The 15313-nt window shown below is 44.0% G+C and overlaps 1 protein-coding gene across 10 annotated transcripts in view; it reads left to right on the top strand.

Moving 5' to 3' along the window:
* The window catches only part of NCKAP5 (NCK associated protein 5), a 941160-nt gene that overhangs the window by 710378 nt on the left and 215469 nt on the right, over positions 1 to 15313 (top strand). For all 10 annotated transcript variants that reach the window (XM_059704629.1, XM_059704625.1, XM_059704622.1 and 7 more), the window contains one exon: positions 11349 to 11417. In XM_059704629.1, coding sequence (XP_059560612.1) covers positions 11349 to 11417 — 69 coding nt within the window. The remainder of the gene's footprint in view (positions 1 to 11348; positions 11418 to 15313) is intronic.

Genomic DNA, 15313 nt, shown 5'->3' on the forward strand with positions numbered 1-15313 from the left:
TTTTCTTCTTCTCTTTCTCTTTTTTTTTCCTTCAGAGGACATCCTCCTCTTTGCACCATCTGTTTTTTCTCCCCACCCCCCACCCCTGCTCAACTTCTAACACTTTTGTTTGTTCTTTTTCATTATTCTTGAACCCAATATTTTCTCTGCAGTGGATATTGGCTGTTATCTGACAGTATTCACTTTCTAGCATGGTTGGATAATTTATTCTTTGATAGTTAATACAAGCCAGCTGTCATTGCATTGGTATTTTGTTTAAAGGCGCATTGTTTTCATTCATTTTAATGAGCATTTTTATTGTTGTTTTGAATGTCTATTGGGTAGGCTTTTAATCAAAGGTCAAGATCACCTCTTCAAGGAATATCTTTCTTATTTCAATCCAAATTAGTTTATTTTTTTTCTTTGATCCTGTTGCATTATCGTTTTCAATGGGAGAAATTAAGTTATTTCTTCTATTAGACTATTTCCTTCTTTGTGGTAGCCTATGTGTTTTTATATTCCAGTGTGTCTCATAACTATGTCTGTTCTACTTATCTATTGCTATGTAACCAACAACCGCACAACTTTAAGGTTTAAGACAACTTTGATTTTCCTCAAAACTCTGTGGGTCAGAAATTTGACAGGACACAGCCGGATGGTTCATGTCCAGTCCCTGTGCTGTCAGCTGGAGCTAGAAGAACCATTTCCAAGACGGGTTCTTTACTCACATCTGGCATCTCAGTGCTCCGTGGCCTGTCTGTCTCCACAGTCCTCTGGCCGTAGAGGACTCTGATGGCATGGGATTTACACCACTCCAAGATATCACTTTTTACAAGGCAGAACTCCAAGAGCTAGTGTTCTGAGAGACCCAGGTGGAATCTGAAAAAGTCAGGGTCCAGCCTTGGAAGTCTCAGAAATAGCACTTTAACCACATTCTACTGGTCAAGCAAGTCAGCAAGGCCAGCCCATAATGCATCACAAAGCATTTGCAATCAATTTTAACCGACCACTATGACAATACTGGTGATGAGTGCAATTAACATTTACAACTCATCGCCCATACTGCTTAGTATAGAGGAGTAGAAACTAAATATTTGGCCAGTTGTCCAAATGTGTCAGGTGATGAATACCATTTTTTGCTTGGAAACTTGAGACATCATGTTAATAAATCAAATTAGTATTGACATAGGCCAAGAGAAAATATTGTTTATCTATTATTTAATTTCTTGTTTATCTATGATATGAAAATGATACATCAGAATGTATCCAATCTGTGTGTATGACCACCATTGAAAGGACATAGGTAAAAGTTTGTGCACTCCTTGCACAAACTCATCTGTATTAAGTCAACATAAACATCAAAATGAGTTTTAGCATTCACCCTAAACTATAGCAAAATGCACTCAATTTAATCTTAACCTTTTTAAAAGAGGCATATAAGGTATGATTCCTGTCTCAAAGGGCTTACAGTCTAACCAGAGAAGACTAGCAGTATTCATAAAACTATTAAGCTCAATTGAAGGTATTATAATTAATGGTTAAAATATATGGCCATTTTTTATGATGGAGCTCAAACTAATAAACACAGAGGACTAGGAATTAAAAATCACTGTTTGGTTCCCAGACAAGAAAGAGTTAAAGGAGTTCATTACCACCAAGCCAGTATTGTAGGTAATGTTGAAGGGACTTCATGAAGAAGAAGAGGAAGAAGAAGTAGAAGAAGGAGGAGGAGGAGGAGAAGGAGGAGGAGGAGGAGGAGGAGGAGGAGGAGGAGGAGGAAGAGGTAGAGGTAGAGGAGGAGGAGGAAATATTAAAAATATTAATAATAAAATCAAGATAACCACATCCCTGTGAATAATTACCTTAAATGTAAATGGATTAAGTGTTCCAATCAAAAGACATAGGGTGGCTGAATGGATAAGAAAATCAGAAGCACACATATGTTGCCTACAAGAGACCCACTTTAGATTGAAAGACACACAGACTGAAAGTAAAGTGATGGGAAAGATATTTCATGAACTTGGAAACAAACAAAAATCTGGGGTAGCAATATTTATATCAGACAAAATAGACTCTAAAACAAAGGCTATATAGCAAGTGACAGAGAAGGACCCAGCAATTCTACTTCTAGGTATTTATCTGAAGGAAACCAAAACACTAAATCAAAAAGACATAGGCATTCCGATGTTCATTGCAGCATTGTTTACAATAGCCAAGATATGGAAGCAACTTAAGTGCCCATCAATAGATGAATGAATATAGAAGATGTGGTAAATATATTCAATGGAATATTACTCAGAGTAAAATCTTGTCATTTGTGACAATATGGATAGACCTAGAATGTATTATGCTAAGTGAATTAATTCAGACAGAGAAAGACAAATACCATGTGATTTCACATATATGTGGGATCTAAAAAAAACAAAATAAGCAAGCAAACAAAACAGAAATGAACTCATATATACAGAGAACATTTTGATGGCTGTCAGATGGGAGTGGGGTTGGGGGAATGAGGAAAAGAGGGAAAGTGATTATGATGTACAAATTGCCAGGTATAAAAATAGTCATGGGGATATAGAGTACAGTATAGGGAATATAGTCAATAATATTGTAGTAAGTATGTACGGTGATGGGTACTAGATTTACTGTGGTGATTGCTTAATAGTAAGTTGTATAAATGTCTAACCACTATGGTGTACACCTGAAACTACTATAATATTGTATTATATATATAGGTAATTTAAAAAATATTTAAAAATAATTATTTGGTAATCACTACTGTAATAAGGTTTTGGCAAAAAATGATTAATAGATACTAAAATTAATGAATAAAAGTGTGGCTATTCAGATGTTTGCACAATCTCAAAATCTTTGCATATTTATATAGTTTTGAAGTAACTTTCTAGACAATACTTACTGATTACAAAGGAAAATTAATAACTTTTTAGTGGATAAATCTGGAAGATCCTAACCTCACCAAGTGATTGAAGTTAACATACTAGTAATGGGATAAATTGGTATCACGGGCCTCATGATATGATGTACTGAGGACAGGATATTATTGCTGTAGTATTCTTGCCAAAAATACTTAATCTAACTGTGGAAAAAAAGCAAATAAATCCAAATGAAAGGAAATTCTACAAAATAACCAGCCTGTACTCTTGAATAAATGTCAAGGTCATGAAAGACCAAAGAACTCTTCCATATGGCAGGAGACTACAGAGAAATGATGACTAAGGGCAGCTCTGGGAGTCTGGATTGGACCCTGAACCAGACAAGAACATTAGAGGGATAACCGGTGACATTTGAACAAGGTCTGTAGAGATTAGGTATGGAATCATAGCTAATTGCTTAGATAACTACATATATGGTGTTTTGATTATGTAAGAAAATGTATGTTATAGAAAATATACCTCCCAATGTTAAGGGTAAAGGGACATCCTGTCTGTGCCTAGCTCACCAATGTTCTTGATTTTTGCAGTGTGTCTGGTTGTAGACAGGTGTGAAACCAAGAGTGGTAAAGGGACCCTTTCGGGAGTCAGAGCAAGAGGAGTCGGGGGATTGTTTGTGATGGTCCCAAATGCTTTTTGTACATCTGAAACTACTTTTTAAATCTTAAATATATGCCCCATTTAAGTATTTCAGGTTCGGATCTGAGCCAGACTAAAAGCATTGATAGAATAGAGGAAGGCCAGTGGGAAGTGAAGCATGTTCCAGGCTAGAGCAGCAGCCCCGAGGGCGCCGCCTGGGGAAAGACTGGGCCTCCAGAGAAGCAGGGCTGGGGCTGGGCCTGCCTGGGAGGTGGCATGTGCCCTCCAGGGCTGGGCCTGCCTGGGAGATGGCATGTGCCCTCCAGGACTGGGCCTGCCTGGGAGGTGGCATGTGCCCTCCAGGATTGGACCTGCCTAGGAGATGGCATGTGCCCTCCAGGATTGGGCCTGCCTGGGAGATGACATGTGCCCTCCAGGGCTGGGCCTGCCTTGGAGTGCCGGGGTCCAACCCCAGCGGGTCCAGGGGTCCCCAAAGGTGTGGACGGAGTCGGCGAAGAAGGAATGACACGGAGACAATGTTCAGTTGATCAGCAGCCTAGCCAGGATCTCCAGTCAGGATCTCCAGCCAAGTTCTGGTCTGGATCTCCAGAGAGGTTCTGCCTAGGATCTCCAGTCAGGTTCAGTCACCAGGTTCTAGTCAGGCTCTCCTGCCAATCTCCGCAGTCAGGTTCAGTCCAGGATCCCCTGCCATGCTCTCTCGCCAGGCTTTGCCTCCAAGCTCCGAGGCCAGTCCCTGTCCAGGATCCTCCGGCATGCTCTCTCCAGCGAAGTTCTTCTGTCTCTAGAGAACGTTCTGTGTAGGTTCTGTGCCTAGGCTCTGTCTCTCTTGGTCCTGTCTTCCAAGCCCTGTGTTCTCAGTTCTGTGTTCTGAGTTCTGTGTCTTGCTGTCTTGTTACATCTTTATTTATACCAGTTCATTTTAATCCTGTCAATCTCTATTACAAAGGTTAGGGCGTTTCTTATCTCCATTCCAGGGAGTAAAGATTATGTAGCTTAAGCATGATTGTTCGTAAAGTGATTACTTACCCGCCTGGCACTTAGTTGAGGGGTTTTATTCCCTCCCTAACTTCAGGGGAAAATCCCTACTTGGGGATTCAACCTTTCTCGGAGAGGTGACCTTGGTTAAAACACAGCGCCAAGAAGGTGAGCAAACATATTAAGAACCGTATGCCATATATGCCAGGTCCCCCGAAACAGCAAGGATGGACCGGCTCCCGGCATGGGAGGTGGCATGTGCCCTCCAGGACTGGGCCTGCCTGGGAGATGGCATGTGCCCTCCAGGGCTGGGCCTGCCTGGGAGGTGGCATGTGCCCTCCAGGGATGGGCCTGCCTGGGAGGTGGCATGTGCCCTCCAGGACTGGGCCTGCTTGGAGAGATGGCATGTAACATTGAGCAGCAGCAGTGCCAGTGGGAACAGCTGTGTGGGCACAGAGCACAGGCACTGACAGCCTACAGTGGAGATGGTATTTCATGCAGAGGGGACTTGTAGAACTCTCATCACTTCGCCCTCTGGAAAAGGATGTTGTGTGAGTCTGCGCAGGCTGCTGTAACAAGTCTGTAGACTGGGTGGCTTGGAAACACATGCCTCACAGTTCTGTGGGCAGGAGAGTCCAGATCCGGTGTCAGCATGGTGGAGATCTGGGAAGGGCCTCTTCCCAGCTCAAGGCCTGTGCCTTCTCCCCATCCTCCCATGGGGAAGGTAGCTAACAAGCTCCCAGAGCTGCTTTTACAGGACACACCCCGTTCACTAGGGCTCAACCCCCATGACCTGAGCACCTCCCAAAGGTGCTGACCATCGCTTCAGGCATTAGGATTTCAACATATAAATTGGGGGGGGGGGGTGTGGAGAGGGGGAGGGGATTGTTTATAGTGTAGAGAGCTTTTTAAACACAATAAGCACTTAGCAAACATGTCAAACTCGTGGCCCAACCGTGAGTTTGACATGCTTGACTTAGAGAATTAATGTAGAACAGTTGGCTTAGCAGCATCAGTCTATTCAACCACCTGTAAGCTCTGGCTAGCTTATCTAATCACAGAGCAGAACCTCTGAGTAACATAGTTCCTTTTAAATATACATTAATTCCTACCCATTCTGCACAATAAACCAAAACAACGTGTATATACTGTGTGAGACTCTTCCACTTTATAAAGACATTTGAGGACTTTAAAGATGAAATCAGAACGTATTTAGGTCCCTAAATTGGGAGTCATGGGGAACCACAGAGCGGGAGGTCCTCTGACTTGTGGACTCAGCCCAGGGCAAGGCCTTGGTTGCTGTGGAGTAAAAGGCAGAGGAGAGCCTGCCATGCGCATGTGGATGCTCTCCTTGCATCCTCTGGGTGCACTGGCTTACTGACATTTACTTAAGGTGCGGAAGGCCCGTGTTGTCATTTCTGTAATTCTCAGTAGTAACACCTATATTTTCTTTCCCTCCTGCTTATCTGTCCCATCCCTGCCATACAAATATTAACTGTTTCTTTAAATCACATTTCATTAAAGATTTTCTTTTCTTGCCTTTGTCTCATGTCAGTAGCAGTTTAATCCTGAATTTCTAATAAATGCAAATGGATTAGAGAAAATCATGAGTTCAAGATTATTTTAACTTCATGGGCATAATTGTTAATATCTCCATTGTCCCCTGGGATATGTAGGATTATATCAATTAAATTGGTCTCTGTAACTGAACACATTAGCCGTAAATGTGACTATTGTGTCTTCACGAGCACCTGTTAGGTGTTTAATTTACTTGCCTGTAATAGATTGTCAGAGCTGTAAATGTGAGGCAAGCGGTGTAAACGGTATAATGACTGCAATTATCTGAACAGATCGAAGGTAGTGTTATTGCAATGTGATATTGTGGGTAGGAGCACGATACAGACATTCCATATAAATTCCCATTTTCAGCTTTATTTCCTTACCCATTTGTTCCCAAGACATTTAAAGTGAAAACAATGTAAACCAGCATTGCCATGCTCTTCTTTATCTCTTCCCATTACCCTCATGCCATTGCCTCCCTAAAACCAGCAAGCTTTGCAAAAGCTACATTTCTTCTAAGAAACGTTTCATAGAATCGGAATTCCAGTGGTTTCCCCCATATCATGGCATCTGAATATTTGAACTGGAAGTCACTTTGTAGATTGGCGAGATTGTTCCCTTAGGACAGTGGTCGGCAAACTGCGGCTCACGAGCCACATGCGGCTCTTTGGCCCCTTGAGTGTGACTCTTCCACAAAATAACAAGTGCGGGCATGCATGTACAGTGCGATTGAAACTTCATGGCCCATGCACAGAAGTTGGTATTTTGTGGAAGAGCCACACTCAAGGGGCCAAAGAGCCGCATGTGGCTCGAGAGCCACAGTTTGCCGACCACTGCCTTAGGATATTAGGTAAAGAACTGTAAGCCCAGCAAGGTTGAAGGACCCGCTGAAGGTTACACAGCCCGGTATTGCCAGGTAAACAGCAATGGAACAAAACTGGCACGTGGACCCAGCCCTCCCACCTGGGTGAGGAGAGCAGAGGTTCTATCTGCTGCGGTGCAGAGCAGCTGCGCTGTGACAGCCTGAGCAATCCCTGGAGGGAACAGCCACGAGCCAGATCCAGCTCCCAGTCTGGTTTGGGTGGGGCGTGAGGAGGAGAAGCAGTCTGTGCATGACCAATGCTTTCAAAGTTCAATCAAAGTTCAAACAGAGGGTCAGTGTGAGGGTCAAATGGTCGGGCTGCGTGGCAGATATCTGTCCATGAGGGGGATGGAAAAACAGGGCAAAATCTCGCCTCAGGGACAGGAAGGTTGCGGGTGTAGCTGAAACAGGGATTGGAGCCCAGACGGACAAGGTTGAAGCCAAGATTTAGAACTGAAACCTGAAGAAGAAATGAGTTTGAATCCCGGGCCTCAAACTATGAGTAGGGTCCAGAGGATCTAGGGCAAGAGCACCTGCAAACAGGTCTTCCCTCAGCACGCTGCCTCAACTCTTCACCCCAGTTTCATTGCTGAGTAACAAACTAGCCTAAATCCGAAACTTATGATACATCTGAAAAAAACAACAACTAAAACAAACAAACAAAACCCCAAAACACAACAGCACACATTCAAGTCATCAGGAACACACAAAGAAAACCACACATAACCCACGCCTTCTGCATTACCAGAAAACAGAACAATAGGACTTCAAATTCCTGTAAGTAGAAAAATGAACACCAAGTACCCACAGAACTGTCCGTAGGGTGTGCGTCGGAGGATGGCAGCAGAGGGTGTGGGGAAAGCACACCCAGAGGAGAAGGTTCCATGGCACATGCTCAGTACTGACCACAGGTGCATACAGCTGGCTCCCCGGGCAGCTCTGGGCAGGGCATGCCAGTGTGAGGCCTGAGGCAGCTGCCAGACAGGCAATGTTCTGGGGAGAAGGAAGCAAAGAGAAAAGGGGAGGCAGGGGGAGTGCCATTTGGAAATGTGTTTGTGAAGGGAAAAGGAAGAGGGGAAATTTTATGATAGTATAGAAATAAATGGCCTCTCCAATTGTCATCCATTAAGGAGGCTAAAGGGCAAGGGCAAGAGTGAAAGAACAGTATGTGACCATGATATTCTCCGACAAAGTAGAAAGAATGCAACTAGGAAGTGGGTGGAAGGGGAGTGAGAGGGAAAGTGATTGAGGCATATGTCATAGGAGGGAGTGAAGGGGTGTGAATTTAACTAGGTAGTAACAACTAAAGTCAGACAACAAAAGGAGTAATGAACCCGAAGAGTGTGGATGTAAATGGGGTTGTGGGAGGGGTACCTCCCTGAGTGTACCTTTTGGTATGGTTTTGACTTTTGCAATCATGTTAATGTTTTTCACATTCAAAAACAAAAATATAACCAACAGAAGAGGAGAGATTAGATTTGAATACTATCAGAAAAATATAAGTGAACTGAATTTCAAATAAATAGCATAACTACACTAATGTTGGGGGAACCAGTCTAGTAATTTTTGAACACATTCTTTTCACTATATACCTTCATTCTTAAAAAAAAGTTGTGAATTCTTTTTAATACTGTCTTTTGTGGTTAAAAATTGTGTATGCATTGTAGGATTGAAGAACTGAGTATGATCTTGGCAGCCCATGTTCTAGAAAAAAACAAGATACAAGTAGGAAAATAGGAAAAGGAAGAATTGTTTGTTCTGGGGTTGAGGTGTGTGTGTGTGTGTGTGTGTGTGTGTGTGTGTGTCTGTGAGGGAGGGAAGCAGTGACTCCTCTGTAGCAACTGACACACATTTACACCAGGTCTTAGTTTCCAAATGGCATTGGCTGAGGAAGCAGGATTCCTTGAGGAAATGGTCCATTTCAGGGATGGGGCAAGGAAAAAGCAAATGCACCTGAAACATTTCCATGTGCCAAAAAAGGAAGAAAATGTTTTTTAAATGATGAAACAGGTCAAAAGGACACAGCATAGTGGGGTTCACTTTCCCAAAGCCGGGCAATGTGATCATCCAAATAAATACTGACAGTAATAACCTCTGACCCTTTCAATAACATAAGAATCCAATTACTCATACTAATAAATGATTAGGAAAAGCACTTTCTTTTGATTAACTGAAAACTCAAAAATGTAGGTGGAGAAATGATAGAAACCATCATTTACAAACAAAGTTATCACTGATTCAGGGAAGACTCACGGGTGGTTGCTAAACTCAGGCGATGATGAAAGTTTGATGAGGACTAAGCTCTTTTCATCACCTCAAAGTACCTCCCCGTGATTTACTTATTAATTGTAAAGGAAAAGAGAGTAACTTTGCAGGTCCCGCCTTAACCTAGTGATCAAAGTTAACTTGTCCAATGAGAGGACACGTGAATATCACATGAGTCCATGATGCACCTAGAGCAGGGGTGGGCAAACTTTTTGACTCGAGGGCCACAATGGGTTCTTAAACTGGACCGGAGGGCCGGAACAAAAGCATGGATGGAGTGTTTGTGTGAACTAATATAAATTCAAAGTAAACATCATTACATAAAAGTGTACAGTCTTTTTTTTTTAAGTTTTATTCATTTCAAACGGGCCGGATCTGGCCCGCGGGCCGTAGTTTGCCCACGGCTGACCTAGAGGGACCCAGCATCACCTGTGCTATCCCTGCCAAGTGTGCATGAGGAAAGTTGAAACAAATCCAAATTAGGAACACTCCAGAAAATAATTGGCGTCTACTTTTGAAAAAAAGTAAGGAAGGGGGGAGAGAGAAAGGAAGGAGGTAGGAAAAGAGGAAAGGAGAGAGAGAGAGAGAGAGAGAGAGAGAGAAAAGGAAGGAGAAAAAGAAGGAAAGGGTGAGTCAACAGCATGAAAAACAGGAACTATTTCAGATGAAAGGTTCTGGACCAATGACAAATAGATGCAATGCACAATCCTGCATTGAACTCTGAAATGGAAGAAATGTGCTATGATGACATTATTGGGACAGTGGATGAAATTGGAATAAGGACTGTAGATTAGATTGTGGCGCTGTATTAATGTTATATTTCCTGACATTGGAAACTAAGCTGTGTTGTGTAAGAGAATGTCTTTGTTGTTAGGAAATACATAGAAGTTTTTAAGGCTATAGAGTATCATGTTTGCAACTTGTCCTCAAGTTGCAGGGAAAAAATAGAAAAAGTATGAGATAGCAAAATGTTAACAGTTGGTGCATCTGAGGAAAGGGTAGCAGTTCATACTATTCTTGCAAATCATCTGTAAGTGTGAAATTATTTCCAAATATATTTTTTAAATAATTGATAGGAAGAAACTATAAAGGAAAACATGTCGGTCTATGTACCATCTAAAAATTATTCCATAATTTGAAATAATTATTTCAGAGCTCTCTACGCCCCCTCCCCTGTCAGGGAGATTGTAGGGAAGGGGCTGGTAGAGCCATGTTTGCTAGGGAAGTGGGGTGGGTGGGTGGTCACAGTCGCAGCCATGAGGAGGAGTAACTTGTACAGTTTGGAAGTCAGGCTGGGCCAACAGTTATAGAAATGGACCCAGGCCACAGGATGCAGAGGGCAGTTCTTACGCCACCATGGCATGGTCCCCCTACCATCTAACATGCATATTCTGATTGATTTCCCCTTTATTATTTCACATGGTAACTGAATGACCATATTTCACCTAGTACCGTAGAGCAAGCATGTCAAACTCGTGGCCCTCGAGCCACATGCCTCGTTTATTTGGTCCATGTTAGCCTTTGAGTTTGACAGACTTGGTATGGTAATTGATATAGCATTCAGATACACCCTGAGGGGCAGATACACACTTTTCTGAGGGGCAGAAAAGTAATTCTAAAATGAGAGAGAGAGAGGGAGAAGGAAACTTAAGCATAATTCAATTCTTAAATTTCTCATTGTATTCTTAAGTTCAAAAGTCATTGATTAACCAGAAAAACATGTTTAGTTTGAATTCGGAATCGCACTTTGGTGAGTTTACCTGAGATTCTTCTCTGTGGTACACACACATATTGGGTCGTGAAGCTGCAGCCGATGCAAACGAAGTGGATTAAGGCATTTCTTACATTTACGGTTTCATGGGATGAAATGCACATTGTAGTCTTTCTGTGGGACACTCACATCAAGCACTCTCACATGCTGGCTTCTACGCCGTCAGCATCTCAGGGTCACAGTTCCTTAGGTGGGGATGCATTTTTGTGAAGCACGAGGCTAAGACAGAAGTCAGCCCTGAGATAATTTATAATGGTCCTCGGAGCACACTCTTCAAAGGCTCTTCTGATCCTGAGGAGGTCTGTGGAGTAGCTGCATTGACTAGGTTGCCAGGTAATACAACGCTTCATTGATTCATTTGTATTGTTTTTGTATCTTGCTGCAGGCAGAGAATTCAGCATTGGCTTTGGAAAATGAGAATCAAAGGGAGCAGTACGAGCGATGCCTCGACGAGGTAAGTGGGAGGGAGAGCTCCGTGATGAGGGGCCGCGCTGCTTAGAATTTCCTTAGTGAGATCGTAATGTACGTCCATCGCAGCCTCCACAGGGCAGGGGCATTTTGTCCTCCGAAGGGAGGCTGAAAGCGTGCACATTGAGAAGGAAGCTCAGTCACTCCCTCCCTGTCCCTTCCCTCTTCCCTTCTCTCCCTGTTCCACTGTACAGACATCTGTAAGTTCCTTCCGTTATTGTTTAATATTCTTGGGGCACAGCTGGGTGTGCCTCTCTGTATGATGAATTCCTCTGTCCAGCAAGTAGGAGCCCAGCCTGCATCTCAGTTCACACAGGATGCCATTTCTGGAAACGCTAACCCCATAGACTGGGCGGGGCGATGCGCGCAGTTATCAGCCAGAGTGAAAAGATCGGCATATTGAGAACACACCAGGAGAGAAAGGGACACGAAGGAGAAAATCTGAGTGGAATGGAAGAAGACAGGGCCCATGCATGAGTAAACTTGAGAAATATTATTTGATGATAATGAAGAGATGAAGGCAGAGATGGTGGGCGTTTCAGAATTCCTGAGAGGTGAGGGGAGAATTGAAGTCGTGGGCAGGGCCTCATTCTACTCCTGCTGTATCCTCCAGCAGGACTGGCCATTCGCCACACCAACAAGCTCTCATCTGAGATTTGTTGGTGATCAGAGTTATTCATCTAATGGGATGACTTTCTTAGTTGTCTGCCCAATACTGCAAACTTGCACATGTCCTTCTAGGACAGTGGTTCTCAACCTTCTGGCCCTTTAAATACAATTCCCCATGTTGTGACCCAACCATAAAATTATTTTCGTTGCTACTTCATAACTGTAATGTTGCTACTGTTATGAATCGTAATATAAATATCTGATAGGCAGGATGGTCTTAGGCAACCCCTGTGAAAGGGTCGCTCGACCGCCAAAGGGGTTGCGACCCACGGGTTGAGAACCACTGTTCTAGGAGATTCAGTTTGACAGTTGTTATGCTATAGCTGACACAGATGTTAAGAAAATAAGAAAACTCCGTTTCACTGGGCTCCATGACCTTCCCCGTGGAAATGCCACCATGTCTTTTCTTCCTCACTAAGAATTGGGAAACCTTTTCCAACAAACTCCTCTTGATCTTTCTTCCCCGTCTTCCCCAGGACAGCACCCCCACCCCCAGGGTCCCATAGGTGACGGGTGTACTGTAAAGAACACAGGCTCAAGCCCCAGTTCTGAGGTCATCACCACCAGACCCCAGTCTCCTCCCCTCACGCTGGCAGCGGCCCCTTCACAGAGTCCCCTGTGCTGGCGTTTCCGGCACCAGTGATTCCTGAAGGCTACCTGGACCAGCAGCGTCAGCCTCACTTGGGAACTTGTTAGACATGCACGTTCTCAGCCCCAGCCCAGGCCTGTGGAATCAGATGCGAGGGGTCTAGCAGGTGATCCGTGTCAGCAAGCCCGCCAGGTGGGCCGTCCTCAGAGCACAGGCCACTTGGCAGTACATTTACTATATGTGGTGAAGGGACCTCAAAAGGTCCCCAGGAAAAATTCAATTAGCATTTAATATTTTAATTGTTTAATATATGCAGCTCAAAATGGTGTCTGCATTTCTCTGCCCTGTCAGGCCTTAAAAAAGCTCAGCAATCTTTACAACATCCAAAGGTAAAGTTGACATAAAGGGGAAAATGACAACTCAGAGTCCTGTGAGACCAGCTTGGCACTTCTCGCCCCTGCTCCCCCAGGTTCTTGGTCCAACCAGAGTTTAGGGCAAGAAAGATCCAATAGATCCAAGGATATTTAAAGGAGCAGACATTGCCCTTGGGTCGCATGTATGAGCAACAAAGTTTTACTTTAACCTCCTGCGCAGAAATTTCCAAGGAGACCTAATCTGTATTCAGAAGTCAGATTCATGTGAATCACACCACAGTAATGTCTTATTTGTCACAATTCTCCTGCAAGTCACCGTCCCCAGCAATCCAAAGGCTCTCAGCATTGCTTTAAGGCAGCGGTTCTCAAACTGTGGGTCGCGACCCCTTTGGCGGTCGAACGACCCTTTCACAGGGGTCGCCTAAAACCATCCTGCATATCAGATATTTACATTATGAATCGTAACAGTAGCAACATTACAGTTATGAAGTAGCAACGAAAATAATTTTATGGTTGGGTCACAACATGAGGAACTGTATTTAAAGGGCCAGAAGGTTGAGAACCACTGCTTTAAGGAAACTTGTGTTCTGTTTTCCTTGTGTTCCCAGTGCATGCAATCTCAAGGTTTCATCAGAACGTGTTCGCAAAACATACGTTTTCACCCACAAAATCATTTCACAGAAAGTTTTCACTGAAGACAGGATTTTCTAGAGGGAGCGCTCCTCTGTTCTTAATTGCAAACATTAGCTGTTGCCAAAGAGGTGATTTGCAGCAAAGAAGCACCTTTGAGCAATACAAATGTTTTGTATTCGTGAATGCGGGCCCCTGATTACACATGCCAGTTGTTTTGTAACTAATTGCATGAGGGTAGACAGTCCGTTTCCATGCATTGTAAGAGAACACTCTCAGAGGGATACTTGAATGTAGTAATAATGCCAACTGGAAGTCCTTTCCAAGGCTGTTTATCCTAATTAGACAAACTAACAAGGTAAGGTCTCCTGTAAGTTATTTCCTTGCTAGTGGGTTTCAGAAAACATGCACAGATGGATAAAATATAAATTTGAAATGTTCTTCAATCCATTTTGCACTACTTGTTATTTTCTGGGAAATGAAGGATATATTGAGGACTTGGGGAGAACTCTTGGGAGCCAGAAATTCCTTCTGTGTGTTCTAATGAATGGGTGTGCTTATTCAGAAGAAAACAGACCCACATCCCTGGACACACATACACACACACACACACACACACACACACAGGCTTGCAAGGCAGGCACGTGCACACAGATGCTCACACGCCAGTGCACACACATGCTTCTCCATTTCGCCATCATCTCTGCTTCTACCTGGCTCCTCATCTCCTCGCCTTGCAACACGAAGGCAAAAGGCAAAGCCCAGGTCTGCTCTTGAACTTTCCCTGGGGGATCAGGTTGTAATGTCTGAATCTAAGGTCATCATCTAACTGTTTGACAGGTTTACAGGCAAGCAGGGAATTGCTGTTTGTTCTCAGTATTGCTTTGACTGGCCCCTTTAAGGCCAACTCCTTCCCATGTAGAGAAGTGTAATGAATGGCACATATAAAATAAGTAAAATAGCATCTCCTCAAACCGCTCCTCGCATTTAGTCGATGGGTTCACTTGTGCCCTACAAATCTTTACTGGAGGTCAACCTCCCCCCAGGCCCTAGGGTGCCTCCAGCCTAGCAGAAGTGAGGAGGTGGTAGCCACAGGAATGATGTGAGGGGAACTGACTGGAAATGGGGTGCCCTGGGGGCTTAGAGAGCACAGGGCAGGGTCACCAGAGGGCAGGAGGAGTGGTGGGAGGGGCGGGGTGGTGCAGGGAGGAATTGAAAGGGATATTTAGCAGAAGAAGCTGGAGCAGGCAACACTTGGGATCTAGAAGGGCATGTGGTTCTGGCTCTGACCTGCCAGTTGGACTTACCTGGGAGCTTTAAAAAGGCTGCTGTCTGGGCCCCACCTCAGAGATCATCTGGTTGTGGATGGAGTGCCACCCCCCTGCCCTGGGGCATTAGAGCTTTTATAGTGTGGGAGGAGGAGGGGGGTAAAATGTTCAGCCACAATTAGGAACCAGCACCCTCGGGATCTCTGAATGCCCTGCCTTAGGGAGCATTTTTAGAAAGTTTCCATGATGAAAGCTTCACTAAACTCGGATGTGATGGAAGAACAGCAGACACATGTGGAAACCCGGCTATTTCCAATTCCCCAGCAGTAAGCAGATGTAAAGCCTATGTCAG

This window comes from Myotis daubentonii, chromosome 7 (assembly GCF_963259705.1).
Source record: "Myotis daubentonii chromosome 7, mMyoDau2.1, whole genome shotgun sequence".
In the NCBI taxonomy this organism is placed as follows: Eukaryota; Metazoa; Chordata; class Mammalia; order Chiroptera; family Vespertilionidae; genus Myotis; species Myotis daubentonii.